The sequence below is a fragment of the Cherax quadricarinatus genome, chromosome 14 (assembly GCF_038502225.1).
Source record: "Cherax quadricarinatus isolate ZL_2023a chromosome 14, ASM3850222v1, whole genome shotgun sequence".
Taxonomy (NCBI): Eukaryota; Metazoa; Arthropoda; class Malacostraca; order Decapoda; family Parastacidae; genus Cherax; species Cherax quadricarinatus.
Genome location: NC_091305.1, coordinates 26797171 through 26820418, shown reverse-complemented (window position 1 = coordinate 26820418; position 23248 = coordinate 26797171). Strand labels below are relative to the sequence as shown.

The window sequence follows — 23248 nt, the reverse complement described above, 5'->3', positions numbered from 1 at the left end:
TGCTCACACTGACTCAACACTTGCACACACTGACTCAACACTTGCACACACTGACTCAACACTTGCACACACTGACTCAACACTTGCACACACTGACTCAACACTTGCACACACTGACTCAACACTTGCTCACACTGACTCAACACTTGCACACACTGAATCAACACTTGCACACAGATTCAACACTTGCTCACACTGACTCAACACTTGCACACACTGACTCAACACTTGCACACACTGACTCAACACTTGCACACACTGAATCAACACTTGCACACACTGACTCAACACTTGCACACACTGATTCAACACTTGCACACACTGACTCAACACTTGCACACACTGAATCAACACTTGCACACACTGTCTCAACACTTGCACACACTGAATCAACACTTGCACACATTGAATCAACACTTGCACACACAGATTCAACACTTGCACACAGATTCAACACTTGCACACAGATTCAACACTTGCACACAGATTCAACACTTGCACACAGATTCAGCACTTGCACACAGATTCAACACTTGCACACAGATTCAACACTTGCACACAGATTCAACACTTGCACACAGATTCAACACTTGCACACAGATTCAACACTTGCACACAGATTCAACACTTGCACACAGATTCAACACTTGCACACAGATTCAACACTTGCACACAGATTCAACACTTGCACACAGATTCAACACTTGCACACAGATTCAACACTTGCACTGACTCAACAATTGCACACTGACTCATCTCAACACCCAAAATTCTCAGATATTTCAACAAACACAATAATACCAAAATACTTTAGAACTACCTTAACACACATACAATAATTATAACATATGCAAAATACTTTTGTTTTAAGCATTATGGAACTTTTTATGTAAAGCTGATGTTAAGGTGTACCTATAGGGATTGGTCAGTTTACTATGGATGTCTTATATGTTTAGTGTGATGTCGCTGACTGTTTGATTTGATGTCACTGACTGTTTAGTGTGATGTCACTGGTTGTTTAATGGTCTGTTACCGACTGCTTAATGTGATGACGCTATAGTTGTTTAATATAATAAGAGATGGGGTTATAGAGGAAGTGAATTCTAGCATACTGGGGACAGGTACGAGGCAAGAAGATAATGAATCTGGTACACAGTGTAAGCTGCTACAACTACCTTTATACTGATGAGTCTGCGCTGCTGTAAGATTCGAAAGATAAGTTGTAGAAGCTGGAACTGTAGTAGAAACTAAAAGAAAAAAAAGAGGTTAAAAGTGAACAGAGAAAAAGTTATTTTTTTTCAACAAACCGGTTGTCTCCCACCGAGGTAAGGTGACTCGGAAAAAGTAGAAAAACCTTATAAAAAATTATTTTTACATTTAGTAATTTATACAGGATAATGGGGTTAATAGCCCCTTGCTCCATGCATTTTAGTCACCTCTTAGTCACGCATGGCTTACGGACGATGGATTCAAAAAGTAAGGTTATGAGTAATAAATTAGGTTATGAAAGATTAGATATCAGATTGTTAGCAGCGAGGAATCGTGGAATCACGGTACAGATGACGAGGAAAAGAGTAGCGGAAATAGTGAGGAGCCTGTATAAAGATTTTATCAGTGGATGGCAAAATGCAAGTAAACCAGAGTGGCAGTGAGAACACTTTTGTCTGAGTGTGAGGCATGGTATTGGAACGTTGCGGCAAGGAGGCTGCTAAAAGAAGTGGAGATGCATCCAAGACCATTACGTGGTGTATAAATATTGAGGGCATAGAAGGAAGCCTAGGGATACATCACAGGAAGTTAAGACTGTGAGGTAATATCAATGAAGGGATTCATGGAAACCTGTTGGCCACAAGCGAGTTCAGGGAGGTGGAAAGTACTGAGAAGGATGAGCAGGGATGTTGCAATGTGTGATGATGAACATGAGAATTTTGGAATGATTGGAACCTCTGACAAACACGTAGAAATATGTACTTGTAATGTATCCCTCAAACCTCATGTATTGTATACTTCATCTCTGTACCGTCAATGTTTCTTTTAACCCTCGGGTTGGCTGGGGAAGAGGAATATTCAAACTTCTTCAAGGAAAAATCCAAATATGTTTTTTTCCTCGAAGACTTCCTTATTCTCCGAGGTTGTGGGTCCCCACAGTTTACACTAGATGTTGACCCCCACCTCTCTCTCTCTCTCTCTCTCTCTCTCTCTCTCTATATATATATATATATATATATATATATATATATATCTATATATATATATATATATATATATATATATATATATACATACACACACACACACACACACACATATCCAAAGCAAACACAAAACATATGAGTTAAATTACAGGATCATTTTTCTTGCCCTACTTTAAGGAATTACTACAAGATTTAATCTGTAAGGTAAGAATATCAGTCGGAGATCCAGAAATTTGCATGTCATACAGAAGTAGTAATGTGCTAAGTTGTCATCCTGTGTGAGGAGATTATTGGCAAAGCTACATGGCACTTCAGGCATAAGATAAGGTATCAGAACACTGAACTGCCCACCGACAAGGCAAATTCCTCATCAAATATTTACAAAAATGCCACCCACGTACAAGTGAGTGACATTTTCAACAAAAACATAAATGGATCCAGTTGACATACTGTCGACTATATTGAAAATAGACACATTGTGGAAAAAACTTCTAATATGGTAATGCTTCGCTCTCTTAAGAGATTTACAGTCATTATTTGATGAAGTTCTAACACAGCGAAAGGTCGTTCCAATAAAGTATGTTTCTGGTACGCGTATCTTTTTTTTTTTATTTAACACAAATGGCTCTCTTAGCATGACATGACAACTCAGGCAGAAGCCAGCTCCTCGTCATCATTATACAATGTAGATGTTGCGAAGAAAACACAATTTTTAAGGTGAGTAGATAACTGATAGTTAACATCATTCTTGTGACATATGACTGGAATTTAGTCAATAGTGTACGTTTGCTGCATTACGGAGGAATATGGCACTCTGAAACTCTTGAAGAATAATGCAGTCTGCAAACACTGTGTAACGATGGTGAAGTCAACACAAAGAATATCAGTGTCAGAGGATGGGCTGTCAACACTACGAGAGGATGGTGGAGTCAACACTAAAGGATATTAGTGCATCAGAGGATGGTGAGGTCAATGCTCTGCAACACTACTGTGTCAGAAAATGGTATAATCAGCACTTATAAGTATTACTGTGATGATGGTGCATTCAACACTGAGACAGGATAGTGCAGTCAACACTCAGCAGCATCACAGGCGGCATCCTCAGTAAAGATGCCACGGAAGGTTTCATGAGCCATGGCTGCCTCTCGTAGCACCTGCAACAACAACAACAATTGATTTTAAACTATCCTACAGTTTTATTTTTTCAAAGACTGCGTTTTCTGGGTTAAGCAGAAAGATGGAACCCGTTACATTTCTGAACTCCTCTAGATGCATAAGTAGGGACCCATAGCCTCGCAGAAGTGAACAAAAACCTTCAGTGAAAAAAATACTGGGACTTCTCCATGAGGCTGTTTGAATATTGTACTTTCTACCATCATATCTTTCTGAATATTTTAATGAATGTTATGTTTGCACAGAAATGCTTACAATTAGGTGGCGATCCATGTCCTTAAGAGCCTCATTGATGAGAGTGACAGTGGAATTTGAGGTGGAGTAGCGAGCATGCCAAGCCAAGAGTGTTAATGTGAGGATGAGTGCTGAGCACCGAGCCTCCAGCAGCCTGGGGTCCAGAGGTGGATACATTGCTCGTGCTACATCATCTATCCGTGGAGAGAGTCGCCTTGTCACCTGAAGATAGAACACATGTAGCTACATTAATCACTTACCATGTATTCATTATATATAATTCACATCTTATATACTTGCAAGAGACTATAGCATGTACAATACTTACGTTTAGATATTTAGGTAAGCCAGCCACATACAGTATATATGACTGATTTGTATCTTGAATTAAATAATTACATATTACAAATATTTATTTAAGATATATAGAAGTGTCAGTTGCTCTTGGTCGACGATCATTTTTTTTTTTTTTGGGGGGGGGAGGGTACAATATTCTGAAGAGATCCATGAACGAGGTCATATTTATTTAGGGATGTAGTGAAGGTTAACCAGAATCGAATCCTGGAAGTGGGAAGTATAATGTCTATAGTGTAGAAGGGATGGATGATGTTTAATTTCGAAGGGTAATTTTATTAGTAGTATTATTAGTATATTCAAGGAGAAGCACTAGGCTCACAAAGGTTATACAATGCATGGGAAGGAGAGGCGTCATTTGAACTGTGATGTCTACCCACTTCTGGCAAAACAGCTATTACAATGACTATAATTTTTAAAGGGGTGGACCGATAGGCCAGCGGAAGGCCTCGGTTAGATGACCAGAAGCTCCAACGGCGGGTCATCATCTGACTAAGACCCGCGTCAGGAAACACTTGTCCTATTTCCCGACTAACCGTACCTAACCTAACCTAGGATATCCAAAAGAGTATTTAACATAAAAAAATATATAACATAAAATTGAAGAGTGTGGCTTTGTAAATGGTTCTTTCAAGTGTATAGGACGAAGGTGAGGGAAAAAGTAGGACCTCTGAAAATTGGGAATAGACAGCTGACGGATAACGAATTGGAAATGTGTTCTCTATTTAATGATGATTTTTTGTCAGTCTTTACACAAGAAGACGTAAATGAGATTCCAGAAATTAACAATTATTCAGTTCCTGAAGAATTTTAATTAACTAATATTGTGGAAAATACTGTATATATTTTCCAGAAATACAGAAGTTATATGTAAATAGATGGCCATACTGTATTTAATAAAATTTATGTTATAAAAAATGGGAAGCCTGCGCCTGCACAGAAGAGACTCGCCATTTGTGTTTTGAATGAACCAAGAAAACGTTAGTGAATGGGAAGAAATTTTCGTGCTCTAGAGGTAAAATTGGGCTGACACCTCTCAAATAGGAGGCGAAATTGTTGAATGTGCATTCCTGCATAAATTGAGATATCAGACGACTGGACAAGACAGCTCCAGGAACCTCAGATAAGCTATCTAGATTTGTGTTATAATTCTGGCCAGTATTTTCATAAATTTAGACAGTGAGGTTTTCTGAGTATGATACACCTTGATCTCCAGTCAAATTGGTGAGTGATTTTAAGATATTCTCCTTCTGTTAAGTGTATGTGTATATATAATCCTTTTTTAATTTTAATATACAGTCCACAAATTTATATATTTACCAGCATTCCTGGTGATACATATTTCATTTGTAATTAATAGGTCCAGAGTAACTTGTGGATATGACAATGGTAGGTATCGAAGGGGGACTTTTTTTGCGACCTAGGTGTCCCAAATTCCTACTTGTCTAACTGATAAATAATAATTATCTTTGTTCATTTACTGTTATGTACATAATGATACATTCAGATATATGTAATTTTCCACATTTAATTGCCCGTTGGTCCTTCTTGAACCGGAGGTAATTAGTGAAGTCATTAATTAGATAATTACTTAATAATTATATGTGAAATGACAGAAGGAGGTGGATGTTAAGTTCACAAATTTACTTAATGTGTAGTAGATTATAATTATTATAATATTAATTTGGATAAGCCAAGTCAAGTGTGGCTAAAGATTATATTGTGTATAATATTAATTTTGCTATGCCAAATTCTGGCAAGGATTTATATTAATTTGTATAATATTAATTTGATAAGACAATTCTGGTCAAGATTTACATCAGTGTATGTGTAATTGATAAGCCAAGTCAAGTATGACTAAAAATTATATTAATGTGTATAATATTAATTTTGCTATGCCAAATTCTGGCAAGGATTTATATTAATTTGTATAATATTAATTTTGATAAGCCAAGTCTGGCTAAATGTTTATGTACATTTAAAACTTATATTATAATTTTCTTACATGTGTAATTACTAAGCTCAAGTGTAGCTAACATTATTAATGTGTATTTAAAATTTGTATTACAATTTTCTTACATGTAATTGCAAAGCTCAAGTGTAGCTAAGATTTATTCAAAGGTAAGTTGTATCAGTGTTGCAAGTTGTTTACCTGGAGAGAGTTCCAGGGGTCAACGCCCCCGCGGCCCGGTCTGTAACCAGGCCTCCTGGTAAATTGTTACAAAATATTGTGTTCCTGTTGTTTTAGCTTACAAAGACACTATTTTACCATTATTTCAAGTCATGAACATGCAGGCTTCCTGGTGTTTCACCATCTTAGTAACTGCAGACAGACATCCGAAAAACAGCTCTTTGACTATTGTTTTTTTTTTGGGGGGGGGAGGGGTCTAATATGTAAGTACAGATCATCACAGCTCTAGTGTTTGTAAGTCTGGAGTCTCGCTACTCCAATCACAAAACTTTTTTTACAACAATATTCATCTCCCACCAAGGTAGGTTGATCCAAACATCATTATCCCAGCCTTTTAGCATTCTGAGGCCCTGCACAGTGCCCACATCTAATGTTTCTAGAGGCATAATCAGGACACATGAAATTGTTGACACTGCCTTTAGCCAACAGGGAAACTCTTTATCCTCAAGTAATAAATCAGAAAGCTATAACTCCTTCCTAAAGAGGGTGTAAGGAGCTGAGATACAAAGCAATGTAGTTCTAGACTAGGTAGAGGGTGCTTGCCAGTCTTCCTGGGAGGACTGTGGAGTTGAGATATAAAGCAGTGTAGTTCCAGACTTGGGAGAGAGTGCTTGCCAATCACTCATAAGAATAATGACAATGCATTCCTAAGAGTTCATTTAAAAATCTATGAAGGTTACAGCAAAAGTCACGAGTAACAACAAAACAGTCTTAGAAAGGGTCAGTCATTAACATGCTAGAAACACTTCCAAATCCCTCCATTATTTCAATGAGCAAACGCTATAAAGCTAAAATAGTGTCAATTCACATTCTAAAACATTAGACACTTTCGTAATATTTGGGAATCTTTATTGTCCACAATAAACATTTTCAAATGTTGCAAAAGTGTCCAGTTTTTCAGCTTGTCAGTTTACTAAACTAACTGCATCAAACTCAGTCTACTAAGAATAGGAAAATGGAGATTTATTCCATTTTCCTTTTAGAAATTTGTCTTATTCACTTCTCCCTAAGAAAAAGTCTTGTTTCTTTCTTCCTAAATTGTAATCAGTGTTATTAATTAAGTTGAATTTAATACATTGCATCATGGCAGAAAATGAGGAAATGTAGAAGACAAACATATGGAATATAGAGTAAAGAAAGCATCACTGCAAGCTAGAAAGGGTCATGTAACAAAAGCATATAATAAATGTTTGGAATTAATGAATCAAGAAACTGTGAATACTGATGATTTAAAATTGTATTTAGATGCTTTAGGGAATAGATATGATTCATACAAATTATATTACAACAAATATGAAGGAGATTTGTTAGTAAACTGTGTAGATGAGACTGAAGTAGATCTTATGATTAATCAGTATTATGAATTAGAAGAAAAGATTCTTTCTTGTAAAAGTCAGGCCTTGAATAAATTAAAATGTGTAAACCAGGCAGTTAATCAGTCTGCTCCAACAAATAAGATGTCTTTGCCAAAACTCCCAGAATTATGTTTACCTGTATTTAATCCTGGAGAAAACTGGGAGGAGTTTTGGTCAATTTTTAAAGCAGCTGTGCATGACAGGAGTGACCTAGCCTGTGTAACTAAATTATTTTACCTCAAAGGACAGGTAAGAGGAGATGCTCACATACTCATACAAGCCTTTCCCAATGTAGATGACTCTTACAAGGAAGCAGTTGACTTGTTGAAGGTCACTTATGGTAATATAGAACAAAGTAGGTTGGATCTAGTGAATATCATTGTTAATTTAAAATCTCCAGATCACACTTACAAAGGTTTACAGCAGTTTAGAGTTAAACTGGAGAGCACTCTCAAAACTTTAAGTAATAAATATAATCTGAAGGAATCAGACTGGTTATCGAGTGCCATGGTACAGAATAAATTAAGCTATAAAACACTTGAATGGCTCTCGAACAAATATCACAAGGGTTATTTTGGACTGGAGGAAATAAGACTAGGTCTACAAGAATTAATTGTTCGGTTGCAGACCAGCCAACCAACTCATTTTAAAGATGCAACACATAATAACTCTGAAGTATCTGTCAAGTTTCACAAAGGGAAAAATTATCCCAATGTTAATAATCAAAATTCATTTCCTAAAAAGAGTTGCATAGGTGCATATCAAGTAGCAGGAATCGGAAATAATGATTCTCCACAAGGTAAGAAGAATAAGTACCCTCCTAAGAGTAGCCCAGTTAATAAGAAACCAGTCAAAGAAAAGAGAGATTGTCTTTTCTGCAAGGGTACTCATTTTTCTAAGAATTGCAATGCATACAATTCATGGAATGATAAAGTTGAAAGATTGGAGGAACTTGACAGATGTATCAGGTGTTTAGGTAATCACAATGTAAAGGATTGTCATGCCAAATTAAACAACTGTTATCAATGTCACAAAGGAAGACACCATATAGTCATGTGTAAGGGTCTATATGATAATGTTGATAATAATGATAATGTTGACAATCCTGACACAACAGTGGCTAATGTAAAAATTGCTGCTAATGTTAATAATGATGGTTTTGCTGAAGTAGCCTTACCTGTGTTACAGGTAAAAATTGATGATAAAAGGCATAAATCAAAAAATGTAACTGCATTATTGGACCAGGGATCCCAGCGTACTTTCATAAAACGTAAATGTCTTGATGGTATGAAAGTACAGATGGGAGATCCCACAACTTTAAAATTATCTGGTTTTCTCTCAGATAAAAGGGCTCAATTGTATGACACTGTTTATGTAACTGTCAGGTTGGGCAATGAGAAAAAACGTGTTAATGCAGTAATTGTAGATAGACTTCCAGAGAAAATATCTACAGTAGGGCTTAGTAAAGCTACAGAAAGACTTTCACATAATGTAAATTTAGCACCTTCTGGTGTAAGTGATGATTCTGTAGGCCCAATAAATATTTTGATAGGTAGTGACTATTATGCCTCCTTTGTAAAGGGTATGGTAAAGAAATGTGGTGTCACCCTTTTGAAGACTGCAGGAGGCCATGTAATGTATGGTAGGATTCCTCGTAATAATAATTCATGACTAGAGGAAACTACAAATACCATAACTGTGTGTCTTACTCATGAAATCGTACCCCAGTATAATTCTTCCATAGAGGATGGTGTTGAGCCAGTGCATAAATTGTGGGAATTAGACAGCATTGGAATAAATGTAAATGAAGAAAGTCCAGACGATTCTTTTACTCAGGAGCAATACCTGAGAGATGTAAAATTTGAATCTGGACAATACTGGGTACGACTTCCGTGGAGACTGAACCATCCAGAATTGCCCACTAATTACAGAATGGCATATGGACAGTTAAAGGCTCAGCTCCGCGAACTGAGTAAGACACCAGAATTGTTAACTGCCTATAATGATATAATTGCTGAGCAGTTAATTAATAAATTTATAGAAGAGGTACCTCCTGAGCAAGCCAAAATTTATGGTCACTATTTGCCACATCACGGAGTGAAGAAGGATTCTAAGACCACTCCTTTGAGGATTGTGTTTAATTGTAGTGCCAGGAGTAACAAAAATGTACCTAGTTTAAATGACTGTTTGATGACAGGTCCGTCGTTGACGGAAAAATTAGGAGATATCTTATTAAATTTCAGGGTGAAGAATTATGCCTTTACGGCTGACATAAGTAAAGCTTTCCTAAGAGTGGGTTTACAAGAGGCTGACCGGGATTGTACCCGCTTCTTATGGCCTGAGAATCCTAGTGACCCACTTAGCCCTCTGAAAACCTTTCGCTTTAGGAGCGTATTATTTGGTGCTACATCCAGTCCGTTCCTACTTCAAGCGACGATAAATGCACACCTTAAACGTATGGAAAGTCCATTGAGTAAAGTAATGAGCAAACAATTTTATGTGGACAATTTCCTGGGTGTGACGTCAACTGAAGAGGAACTGTTAATGACTTATGGAGAGGCTAATAAAATAATGCAAAGTGCAAATATGCCTCTGAGGGAATGGAATAGTAATTCGTCCAAATTAAAGGACAAAATAAGTAAAGATTACCCTGGAGATGAAGTGCCAAAATGTAGTAATGTATTGGGATTAACTTGGGATACTGAGAGAGATTTGTTAATGTTAAAACCTAATAATTACAGTATGCCCAATAAATTAACTAAGAGAGTTTTGCTTGCTGAAGTTTCCAAATGTTTTGATCCACTAGGTTTAGTGTCACCCCTTACTATAAGAGGGAAATTATTAATTCAGGAAGCATGGAAACTTAAATGTGCTTGGGATGAAATTCTACCTGAGGAATTCATTAACAGGTGGGATGAATTAATTGGTGATTATGAGAAAATTCCAATGTTGGAGTTCCCACGCCAGGTGGCCAATCCAAATGGGAAAAATGTACTCCACATTTTTTGTGATGCTTCAAAATTGGCATATGGAGCAGTTGCTTACCTTCAATGTAATAGTGTTATTTCTCTTGTTATGTCTAAGGCTAAAGTGTCTCCAATTAAATCACGTACCTTACCTCAGTTGGAATTAACAGCCATTTATGTAGGTGTCAAATTAGCTAATTATATAAGAAATAAGTTGCAGGAGATAAATATTAGCGACACTGTAATTTGGTCTGATAATGAGGTATCCTTACAATGGATTCGTAATGGAAACAGTAAAATTGTGTACGTACAAAACAGAGTCGCTGAAATTAATCAGATGCAAGAGAAGTATAATAGTTTGGGTCAGCATATGTTAACATTTAATCATATACCTGGTGAGGAGAATCCAGCTGATTTCTTGTCTCGAGGTTTACCTTATGCTAAATTTGTAAATGCTGTATCATGGTTTAAAGGACCGAGCTGGTTGGTAAATAAAGCTAATTGGCCTGTACAAAAGGCGTATATTGCTCCTGTTGAAATTACTGTGACCACCGCTCCAATAGTTTGTCCTCCCTTAGCCATTGATATAAATAGGTATTCTTCTTTACCCAAACTAATCAATGTAACTAAGTTGGTGTTTAAATTTCTAAACAAGATGAATATTTCATATAAGTTTTCACATCCTCTTGAATATTGGATAAAGAGGGTACAGGAGGAAATCTATGGAAATGAGATTAAATTGATGATGGAAAGAAAAATTGTGAAAGGTTCCATAATAGAGAAATTGGGGCTGTATTTAGAGAACAATGTAATTAGGTGCAGAGGTAGGTTACAAAATGCTGAATTGGGTGATTATGCTAAACACCCTATCTTACTGCCCAAAACTCATCATCTAACAAATTTAATTGTTCTAAATGCCCATAAAAATGTAATGCATGGTGGGGTACAAGATACCTTAAATTGTATTAGGGAAACTTTCTGGATTCCACAAGGATGGCAAAGTGTAAAAAGGGTGATTAAATCTTGTGTAATATGTCGCCGTGTGGATGCCAGATCCTATATGTACCCAGGTCCTCCACCATTGCCAAATGAGCAATTTGAGTCGTTTAGCAACGAACTCCGCCCAGCCGCAGTGTGGAAAATACTGTATATATTTTCCAGAAATACAATAGTTATATGTAAATAGATGGCCATACTGTATTTAACAAAAATTATGTTATAAAAAAAATGGGAAACCTGCACCTGTGCAGAAGAGACTTTCCATTTGTGTTTTGAATTTTGTAGAAAACAGTGAATGGGAAGAATTTTCATGCTCTTGAGGTAAAATTGGATTGACACCTCTCAAATAGAAGACGAAATTGTTGGATGTGCATTCCTGCATAACTTGAGATATCAGACGACTGGACAAGACAGCTCCAGGAACCTCAGATAAGCTATCTGTGTTATAATTCTGGCCAGTATTTTCATAAATTTAGACAGTGAGGTTTTCTGAATATGATACACCTTAATCTCTAGTCAAATTGGTGAGTGATGTTAAGATATATTCTCCTTCTGTTATGTAAATTGTATATATATAATCATTTATTAACTTTTAAAATACAGTCCACAAATTTATATATTTACCAGCATTCCTGGTGATACATATTTCATTTGTAATTAATAGGTCCAGAGCAACTTGTGGATATGACAGTGGTAGGTATCGAAGGGGGACATTTTTGGCAACCAAGGTGTCCCAAATTCCTACTTGCCTAACTGATAAATAATAATTATCTTTGTTCATTTACTGTTATGTACATAATGATACATTCAGATAAATGTAATTTTCCACGATAAGTCCATTCCATCAAATTACCGTCCAATAAGCCTGACGTTTATAGTAAGCAAATTATTAGAATCAATTATAGCTGATATTATTTTAAGTCATCTTGAAGAGCATAATTTGATTAATGAATCTCAGTATGGGTTCACGAGAGGTCGTTCCTGCCTAACAAATTTACTGATGTTCTTCAATAAAATATTTGAGGCAGTAGACAGTGATAAAGAATATGATATTGTTCATTTGGATTTCAGTAAAGCCTTCGACAGAGTACCTCACAAAAGACTCTTAAGAAAAGTAACATCTCATGGTATAGGAAGAAAAGTTCTAACATGGATAGAGACATGGCTTACCAATAGCAAGCAGAGAGTTTCCATAAATGGGGTCAAATCTGATTGGTGACTGGTCACTAGTGGCGTTCCACAAGGATCAGTTTTAGGCCCATTGTTGTTCATAATTTACATTAATGGCCTTGATGAAGGAGTTACAAGTGACATGAGCAAATGTGCAGATGATACAAAAATAGGCCGTATGATTCATTCTGAGGAAGACACCAATGAACTCCAGGAGGATCTGGACTAGGTCTGAAAAGTGGCAGATGAAGTTCAGTGTGGACAAGTGCAAAGTACTAGTCCTTGGTAATGAAAATAATCCTCGAAGTTATAAACTAGGTAAAGTACAGCTTGATCATACAGAATGTGAAAAAGACTTGGGAGTCATGGTAAGCAGTGCCTGAGTGTGTGTAATAAGGCTAACAGATTACTAGGATTTATTTCAAGAAGTATAAGTAACAGAAGTCCAAAAGTCATTTTACAGCTCTACACATCACTAGTGAGGCCTCATTTGGATTATGCCGCTCAGTTTTGGTCTCCTTATTATAGGATGGATATAGATTCGTTGGAGAACATACAGAGAACAATGACTAAAATGATTTACTCTATAAGAAATCTATCTCCCGTATGAAGATAGACTTAGAACCTTAAATCTTCACTCTCGAGAGAGACGTAGAATGAGGGGAGATATCATCGAACTGTATGAGTGGATGACGGGCATAAGCAAAGGAGATATTTATAAAATACTGAGGATATCGAACCAGGTGAGAACCAGAAATAACGGATTTAAGTTGGATAAATTTAGATTCAGAAAGAAGATAAGTAAGTACTGGTTTTCGAACAGAGTTATGGATGTGTGGAACAATCTTCCCAGTAGGGTGATAGAGGCTAGGACCTTGGGTGCCTTTAAAAAGAGATTGGACAAATATATGACTTGGAGGGGCTGGGTTTGATTGGTGTCGTGGTTAAGGGAGAAAATTCTTGGGTAGCTTTGGGTAGTGGTGGTTTTGATAAGGACCTGCCTTGTATGGGCCATAAGGCCTTCTGCAGTGTTCCTCCATTCTTATATTCTTAAGTCGGACCGAAATGTCGTCGTAAGCTCCTTTCTCCTATGTGCCGGTTATTTGTGTATAAGACTATGTATTTTTTCAGCAAACAACCAAGTCTCTCTTTAGCAATCGGAAGAAGGGTGGGAACCCTGTGATATGTGGTATTTTGCCAAGGAGAGGAGTTGGAAATGAATGGTTGTCCAGGGCAATTGGTAACATTCATTGACAATTGGGACCTCTTCTATGGCAGAAATTACATGTATGCCAGAGATGGGGTTCACTTATCTAGGTCTGGGGTGGGGGCACTGGCCACTGCAGTGGAGGGAGCTGTTAGGGCTTTAAACTAGAAATAGTTAGTGGTATGGGTTTTGAGGAAAAAACAGTGAACATCCAGTGTAGTAATATTATAAGTTTTAAAGGAACTCCTAATTGGCAGATTGAGGTGGATATTGGAAAGCCAGTGGCACCAGGTGACAAGGACAGTAATAGGTGTAGTGGAAAAACAGAAATGAGTGGAAAGGGAAGAGAAAGGAGGGTCTTTAAACTTATATTATACTAGTAGTTGTAGTGCTAGGAATAAGATGGATGAGTTGAGATTAGTTACAAGTGCGGACAACAATGATGTATTTGCCATAAATGAGGTGTGGTTTAATACGGAAAATCTGGACATGCCTGCTGAATGTCACATTCGAGGTATTTAATTGTTACAAGTAGACAGAGGTATCGGGAAGGGGGGTAGGGTGGCACTGTATGTCCGAGATCGCTGGAACTGTTCCATAAAAATGGGTATAAAGTCTGAAATAACGCATACAGAGTCTGTCTGGATAGAATTTTCAGAGGGGCATAAAAATTTTATTTTAGGCATGATATACAGTCCCCCAAACTTAGATAAGGACTAAGGGAGACTACTTTGGGAGGAAATTGTTAAGGCCACAAAGGCACTATAACATAGTAATTCAAGAGGACTTTAGCTTTAGTCACATTGTATGGAATTTTTTGACTGGGAATTTAGAATCTAACGACTTTTTAGAAATAGTTCAGGATTGTTTTTTGAAGCGGTTTGTGAAAGAACTTACAAGGGGAAATAACCTGCTTGACTTGGTTCTGGCAGACAAGGAAACCCTTGTTAATAATTTAGAAATTACAGAGGAACTCAGCAGAAGTGACCACAAATCAATTACCTTTAGCATTGAATGGAAGTATGATAGTTGGAACAACTTAGTAACGGTCCCAGATTTTCGCTTAGCAGATTACAATGGGCTTAAAGAACACTTATCATCTGTTGACTGGGGTAACGAAGCAAGTTATCAATGACAACTTTCTAAACACTGTACATGCTGCCCAAAGAACGTTTATCCCATATAAAGAAATTAGATCAAATAGAAATGACCCAAAATGGATGAATAATAGGCTCAAATATCTTTTAGGGCAGAAGAAAGGAATTTATAGGCGCATCAAAAGAGGTGAGGGTCATCTTATGAATCAATATATTGACATTAAGAGGGACGTTAAAAAGAGAATAAGAAAAGCAAAACAGGACTATGAAATTAAAATTGCCAGGGATTCGAAAACTAACCTGTTAGGTATTTTCCAGGTTCATAGAACAAGAGTTAGAGAAAAGATAGTCCCCTTAAAAATAACTCTGGGCATCTTCCTGACAAGGAGAATGAAATGTGCTCGATTTTTAATAATTATTTTCTCTCAGTTTTCACACAAAAATACACTAATAATATCCCAATAATTAACTTTTATAGTGGGCTTGAAGACGATAAATTATGTAAAATCACAGTCACTAGCGAAATGATTATCAAACAAATAGACCGACTGAAGCAAAATAAATCCCCGGGCCCTGATGAACTTTTTTCAAGGTTTCTTAAAGAGTGTAAAGTGAAACTTTGTAAATCACTGACTAATATTTTTAATAAATCTCTCAAACAGGTGTAGTGTCTGATATGTGGAAGATGGCCAATGTAATTCTTATTTTTAAAGCAGGGGACAAGTCGTTACCATGAAATTACCACCCAATAAGCCTGATCTCAATTGTAGGCAAATTGCTAGAGTCAATTACAGCTGATATTATAAGAAACCATCTTGATAAGCATAATTTGAATAATGTTACTCAGTATGGATTTACGAGGGGCCGTTCCTGCCTAACTAATTTATTAACTTTCTTCAGTAAAACTTTTGAGGCTGTTTATCACGATAAAGATTTCAACATTATTTATTTAGATTTTAGTAAGGCTTTTGATAGAGTACCGCACCAGAGACTGAGAAAGTGGCAGCTCATGGCATTGTGGGGAAAAGTGCTGTCATGGATCGAGTCATGGCTCTCCAATAGGAAGCAGAGAGTGTGCATAAATGGAGTAAAATCTGAGTGGGGATCTGTAACAGATGGCGTTCCACAGGGATCAGTTTTAGGCCCGTTGTTGTTTATCATATATATCAATGACCCTGACGAGGGAATTACAAGTGATGTGAGCAAATTCGCTGATGACACGAAGACAGGTAGGATAACTGATTCAAACGTAGATGTCACGGAACTTCAGCAAGATTTAGACAAACTCAGTTCCTGGTCAGAAAAGTGGCAGATGCAATTCAATGTAGATAAATGCAGAGTTCTGAAGCTCGCGAGTGTCCATAACCCTAGCACTTATAAGTTAAATAATGTAGAACTTAGCCATACAGATTGCGAAAAGGACTTGGGGGTTATGGTGAGCAGCAACCTTAAACCAAGACAGCAGTGCCTAAGTGTGAGTAATAAAGCACAGTTTTTAAACTGCAACATTAACACCCCTCCTTCAGAGTGCAGGCACTGTACTTCCCATCTCCAGGACTCAAGTCCGGCCTGCCGGTTTCCCTGAATCCCTTCATAAATGTTACTTTGCTCACACTCCAACAGCACGTCAAGTATTAAAAACCATTTGTCTCCATTCACTCCTATCAAACACGCTCACGCATGCCTGCTGGAAGTCCAAGCCCCTCGCACACAAAACCTCCTTTACCCCCTCCCTCCAACCCTTCCTAGGCCGACCCCTACCCCGCCTTCCTTCCACTACAGACTGATACACTCTTGAAGTCATTCTGTTTCGCTCCATTCTCTCTACATGTCCGAACCACCTCAACAACCCTTCCTCAGCCCTCTGGACAACAGTTTTGGTAATCCCGCACCTCCTCCTAACTTCCAAACTACGAATTCTCTGCATTATATTCACACCACACATTGCCCTCAGACATGACATCTCCACTGCCTCCAGCCTTCTCCTCGCTGCAACATTCATCACCCACGCTTCACACCCATATAAGAGCGTTGGTAAAACTATACTCTCATACATTCCCCTCTTTGCCTCCAAGGACAAAGTTCTTTGTCTCCACAGACTCCTAAGTGCACCACTCACTCTTTTTCCCTCATCAATTCTATGATTCACCTCATCTTTCATAGACCCATCCGCTGACACGTCCACTCCCAAATATCTGAATACGTTCACCTCCTCCATACTCTCTCCCTCCAATCTGATATTCAATCTTTCATCACCTAATCTTTTTGTTATCCTCATAACCTTACTCTTTCCTGTATTCACCTTTAATTTTCTTCTTTTGCACACCCTACCAAATTCATCCACCAATCTCTGCAGCTTCTCTTCAGAATCTCCCAAGAGCACAGTGTCATCAGCAAAGAGCAGCTGTGACAACTCCCACTTTGTGTGTGATTCTTTATCTTTTAACTCCACGCCTCTTGCCAAGACCCTCGCATTTACTTCTCTTACAACCCCATCTATAAATATATTAAACAACCACGGTGACATCACACATCCTTGTCTAAGGCCTACTTTTACTGGGAAAAAATTTCCCTCTTTCCTACATACTCTAACTTGAGCCTCACTATCCTCGTAAAAACTCTTCACTGCTTTCAGTAACCTACCTCCTACACCATACACTTGCAACATCTGCCACATTGCCCCCCTATCCACCCTGTCATACGCCTTTTCCAAATCCATAAATGCCACAAAGACCTCTTTAGCCTTATCTAAATACTGTTCACTTATATGTTTCACTGTAAACACCTGGTCCACACACCCCCTACCTTTCCTAAAGCCTCCTTGTTCATCTGCTATCCTATTCTCCGTCTTACTCTTAATTCTTTCAATTATAACTCTACCATACACTTTACCAGGTACACTCAACAGACTTATCCCCCTATAATTTTTGCACTCTCTTTTATCCCCTTTGCCTTTATACAAAGGAACTATGCATGCTCTCTGCCAATCCCTAGGTACCTTACCCTCTTCCATACATTTATTAAATAATTGCACCAACCACTCCAAAACTATATCCCCACCTGCTTTTAACATTTCTATCTTTATCCCATCAATCCCGGCTGCCTTACCCCCTTTCATTTTACCTACTGCCTCACGAACTTCCCCCACACTCACAACTGGCTCTTCCTCACTCCTACAAGATGTTATTCCTCCTTGCCCTATACACGAAATCACAGCTTCCCTATCTTCATCAACATTTAACAATTCCTCAAAATATTCCCTCCATCTTCCCAATACCTCTAACTCTCCATTTAATAACTCTCCTCTCCTATTTTTAACTGACAAATCCATTTGTTCTCTAGGCTTTCTTAACTTGTTAATCTCACTCCAAAACTTTTTCTTATTTTCAACAAAATTTGTTGATAACATCTCACCCACTCTCTCATTTGCTCTCTTTTTACATTGCTTCACCACTCTCTTAACCTCTCTCTTTTTCTCCATATACTCTTTAAGAACATAAGAACATAAGAACGAAGGAACACTGCAGAAGGCCTACTGGCCCATGCGAGGCAGGTCCAAGTCTCCTACCGGCTTAAGCCAATGCACCCAACCTAGTCAGGTCAGGTCACATTGACTTAAGGGAGGAACACGGCAACCGACCTGGTAGCACAAGCTATCAGGTCTAACTCACACCCACCCACATCCACTCATGTATTTATCCAACCTATTTTTAAAGCTACACAACGTTCTGGCCTCTATAACGGTACTTGGGAGTTTGTTCCACTCATCCACAACTCTATTACCAAACCAGTACTTTCCTATATCCTTCCTGAATCTGAATTTTTCCAACTTAAAACCATTGCTGCGAGTCCTGTCTAGGCTAGATATTTTCAGCACACTATTTACATCCCCTTTATTTATTCCTGTCTTCCATTTATACACCTCAATCATATCCCCCCTAATTCTACGTCTTTCTAGAGAGTGCAGATTCAGGGCCCTTAGTCTATCCTCATAGGGAAGGTTTCTGATACATGGGATCAACTTTGTCATCCTCCTTTGTACATTTTCCAGAGAATTTATATCCATTCTGTAATAAGGTGACCAAAACTGTGCAGCATAATCTAAATGAGGCCTAACCAAGGATGTATAGAGTTGAAGAACAACCTGAGGACTCCTATTATTTATGCTTCTTGATATGAAGCCAAGGATTCTATTAGCTTTATTGCGAACACTTATGCACTGTTGTCTTGGTTTCAGATTACTGCTAACCAGAACTCCTAAATCTTTTTCGCAATCCGTAATATTAAGATCTACATTATTTAGTTTATATGTGGCATGGTTATTGTCCTGTCCAACATTTAGAACTTTGCATTTGTCTATATTAAACTGCATCTGCCACTTCTCCGACCACTGCATCAGTCTATTCAAATCTTCCTGGAGTGCTCGAATGTCCTCGTCAGAATGAATTCGACGGCCTATTTTGGTGTCATCGGCAAACTTGCCGATGTCGCTCTTTATGCCCTCATCTATGTCGTTTATGTAGATTGTGAACAGCAGGGGGCCCAACACTGACCCCTGTGGAACACCGCTCGTGACACTTCCCCACTCTGATTTCTCCCCATTTATGCAAACTCTCTGCTGCCTATTTGTCAACCATGCCTCTATCCAGGAAAAAATTTCTCCTCCTATTCCATGTGCTTTAATTTTCCTCAATAGTCTCTGATGTGGGACCCTGTCAAAAGCCTTACTGAAGTCCATATACACAATATCATATTCATTACCATGATCTACCTCCTCAAATACCTTAGTGAAAAAAGTTAATAAATTCGTAAGGCAGGAACGCCCCTTTGTAAAACCATGCTGAGATTCGTTGATTAATTTATGCTTTTCAAGGTGGCTACGAACTGCCTCGGCAATTATTGATTCCATAAATTTTCCCACTATGGAGGTTAGGCTTATTGGTCTATAGTTCGAAGCTAAGGACCTGTCACCTGTTTTGAAAATAGGTATCACATTTGCCATTTTCCACTTATCTGGCACCATGCCAGTTTGTAGTGATATGTTGAAAAGATTAGCCAAAGGTGTGCTAAGCTCCTCTTTACATTCCTTTAGAACCCTTGCATACAGTTCATCAGGGCCTGGGGATTTGTTAGGTTTTAATTTATCTATTTGCCTAAGGACCATGTCACTTGTGACCCTAATAGTGCACAGTTTATTATCGTCCTGTTCTACATAATTTATCATTACTGGAATATCGCTGGTATCCTCCTGTGTAAAAACTGAGAGGAAGTATGTGTTAAAAATTCTACACATTTCCTTATCACTGTCAGTGAGCTGACCCGAGGAACTTTTGAGTGGGCCTATCTTGTCCCTGATCTTACTTCTGTATACCTGAAAGAATCCTTTTGGGTTAGTCTTCGATTCTCTTGCAACTTTAACCTCATAATCTCTTTTTGCTTTTCTAATTCCCTTTTTTATTTCTCTCTTTAACTGAATATATCGATTTCTCAATTGCCCCTCTCCTCTTTTGATTTGCCTATATATGCCTCTCTTTTGACCAATCAGATATTTTAATCTATTGTTCATCCATTTAGGATCATTTTTGTTTGATCTGATTTCCCTATTTGGAACATAATTTGACTGAGCAGCTAGAACTATGCCCTGGAAAGCATCATATCGGCAACCATCACCACCTACCTGACCCTTAGTCAGGTCATTCCAGTTCAGCCCACCTAAGTAATTTTTCAGTCCTATGAAATCAGCCAAGCGAAAGTCAGGGACGGAGACTTGATTGCCATTATTAGGGGAATTCCATGATATATTAAAACTGAGTGATTTGTGATCACTTTCCCCAAGCTCATCATTAACCTCAAGATTATTAATTAGTGTTTCCCTACTGGCAAGAACCAAGTCAAGGAGGTTATTTCCCCTAGTTGGCTCTGTCACAAACTGTTTTAAAAAACAATCCTGGATCGTATCAAGAAAGTCACCTGACTCTAAATTTCCTGTCAAATTGCTCCAGTCAATCTGTCTATAGTTGAAATCTCCCATTAGCACAACATTTTCGTATGTAGATGCCTTACGAATTTCGTCCCATAGAAGTTTACTGCACTCCCTATCAAGATTTGGGGCCCTGTAAATCACACCCAAAATTAGTTTTTCTCGGCCCTCGAGAAGCTGTAACCAAACAGATTCAGTGGCTGACGCTTCTAATTTAATATCTTGTCTAACACAACAATTTAAATTGTCTCTGACATACATCGCTACTCCACCACCTTTCCTGTTGACCCTGTCAGTGTGGAATAATTTATAGCCTTGTATGTGACATTCAGAGGGCATCTCTCTATCTTTCAGATTGAGCCAGGTCTCTGTTATAGCAATAATATCTATGTTTCCTGCACTTGCAATTAATCTTAGCTCATCTATCTTATTTCTTACACTCCTGCTATTAGTATAGTAAACCTTAAGGGAGCTAGTCCCTTGCTGCCCTCTGCTGTCCCCCTTTGTTTGCTGACCTGATCTATTGTCTTTATTTATAACTTCATGCTGAATGCCTTTTATACATTTACTGTTTCCAACCCAAGTGTTGCAACCTGCTTGTTTCCCACACACACCCATACCTCTATCTTCCATCAGTTTAAAATCATAGGCATTTCACCAATGGCCTTCTCAATCGAGTCTGCAAGTGCTACCACCCCAGCCCCAGAGAGATGTACCCCATCCCTTGCATACATATCATGTTTGCCATAAAAGTTGTTCCAGTTGTCAATGAATGGGATTGCAAGTTCCTTGCAGTATCTGTCTAGCCAGCAATTTACACCAATTGCCCTAGACAACCATTCATTTCCTACTCCCCTTCTAGGCAAGATGCTACATATGATTGGGATCCCTCCCTTAGACTTAATGAAATCTATAGCTGACCTGTACTTATCTAGCAGCTCTTCTCTCCTACCCTTCCCAATATCATTTCCACCAGCACTGAGACAGATAATGGGCTTGCTCCCATTACCTGACATGATATTATCCAGCCTGTTGACAATGTCCCCAACACCAGCTCCAGGGAAGCACACTCTATCTCTCATCTTCTTATTCCTATTACAAAAAGCACGGTCAATGTATCTTACCTGAGAGTCACCAACCACAAGAATGCGCTTACCTCCATTAGCAGGGGCAGTAGTACCCTTACCTTCACTGGCCACTGAAGTACATTCATCCTGAAGAACAGAGAAGCGATTTCCTACCTTCAGATCTTCACTCTTAACTTTCCTTACTCTGATGCGCCTTCCATTACTGTGAACTACTCGCCACTTGTAGCAGGTGCTGGGCTGCACCTCACTGCTGGTAGCCGTTGCTGCCTCCCCAACTACAGCCTCCTCACAGCGAGAGACAGACTGCACCTCGCTGCTAGAAGCCTCATTCCCCACAACTCCAGCCACCTCACACTCTCTCCCAGACCCATTGAGGTGGACCTTCAGCCTCCTAATCTCCTCCTGGAGAAGCAAGACCTCCTCCTTCAACTCTCCAACCTCAATTTTTAAAACACTGCAGAAGCAAGCCAGGCTTTGTAACCGTCCACACTAATCCCCAAAGCAGCAATAGCATGATTGACCATAGAAGCCTGGCCTTAAGCCAGGTTACGAGGGTATAACACAGGTAAATAACTGGTGAAGGAATGTAAACACTAATTATTATTGTTGTTGTTGGAGTTTAGGGCTGCCACGGCACACGCCGTACTGAGCCCTGTGTCTAAGGAGGGAATGTTTACCTAAGCTACATGGAAAAGGCAAAAAATGAAAAAGGAGTTTCCTTCGGAATTAAAACCCGGAACATTTGTTTCCATACAGGAAAGGAGTGTCTCTCTGATTAATTTCCAGGCAGATCGTAACAATTACTGCCTTACCTGAGTTAGCGACCGGCTTTTCAGCAGCCGCTCAAATATAGAGTAAACACTAGGGTACTGTTGGCCACTGCTGCACGGAGAGAAAGTTGACTAGCAAAATCTAATGTTTACTAAGTAAACATCCAACTGGCTTTTGAAAGACATGAGCTAACTTAGCGCTCAGAACTTTTGTCGAGAGACTTCCTGTGCTCCGTGACTCTGCAAAAGAAGCTCTTACCCATATTTATATGTCTCACTCCACATATATTCGTACTAAAGGTTCGCGTAATTCTGTTACATTGCACTTCATAAAGATCCTAATGCACAATGAGCTGGTTTAACATCTTTAAGACTCACTTTATATATCCTTGAAGTTTCCATTTTCGGAGAGAGAACAGGATGACTGATTATAGTTTTTTATATGGTTTATTCCTTAATGGTGGTAAGA

The 23248-nt window shown here is 38.5% G+C and overlaps 1 protein-coding gene across 2 annotated transcripts in view; it reads right to left on the bottom strand.

Annotated features, from left to right (window-relative positions):
- Window positions 1-636: 636 nt before the first annotated feature.
- The window catches only part of LOC138852685 (transmembrane protein 98-like), a 44038-nt gene continuing 21426 nt past the window's right edge, over window positions 637-23248 (bottom strand). For both annotated transcript variants that reach the window (XM_070084939.1, XM_070084937.1), the window contains exons 5-6: window positions 3624-3824; window positions 637-3349 (exon numbers count right to left, since the gene is read on the bottom strand). In XM_070084939.1, the coding sequence (XP_069941040.1) occupies window positions 3266-3349; window positions 3624-3824 (285 nt within the window). In that variant the 3' untranslated portion in view covers window positions 637-3265. The remainder of the gene's footprint in view (window positions 3350-3623; window positions 3825-23248) is intronic.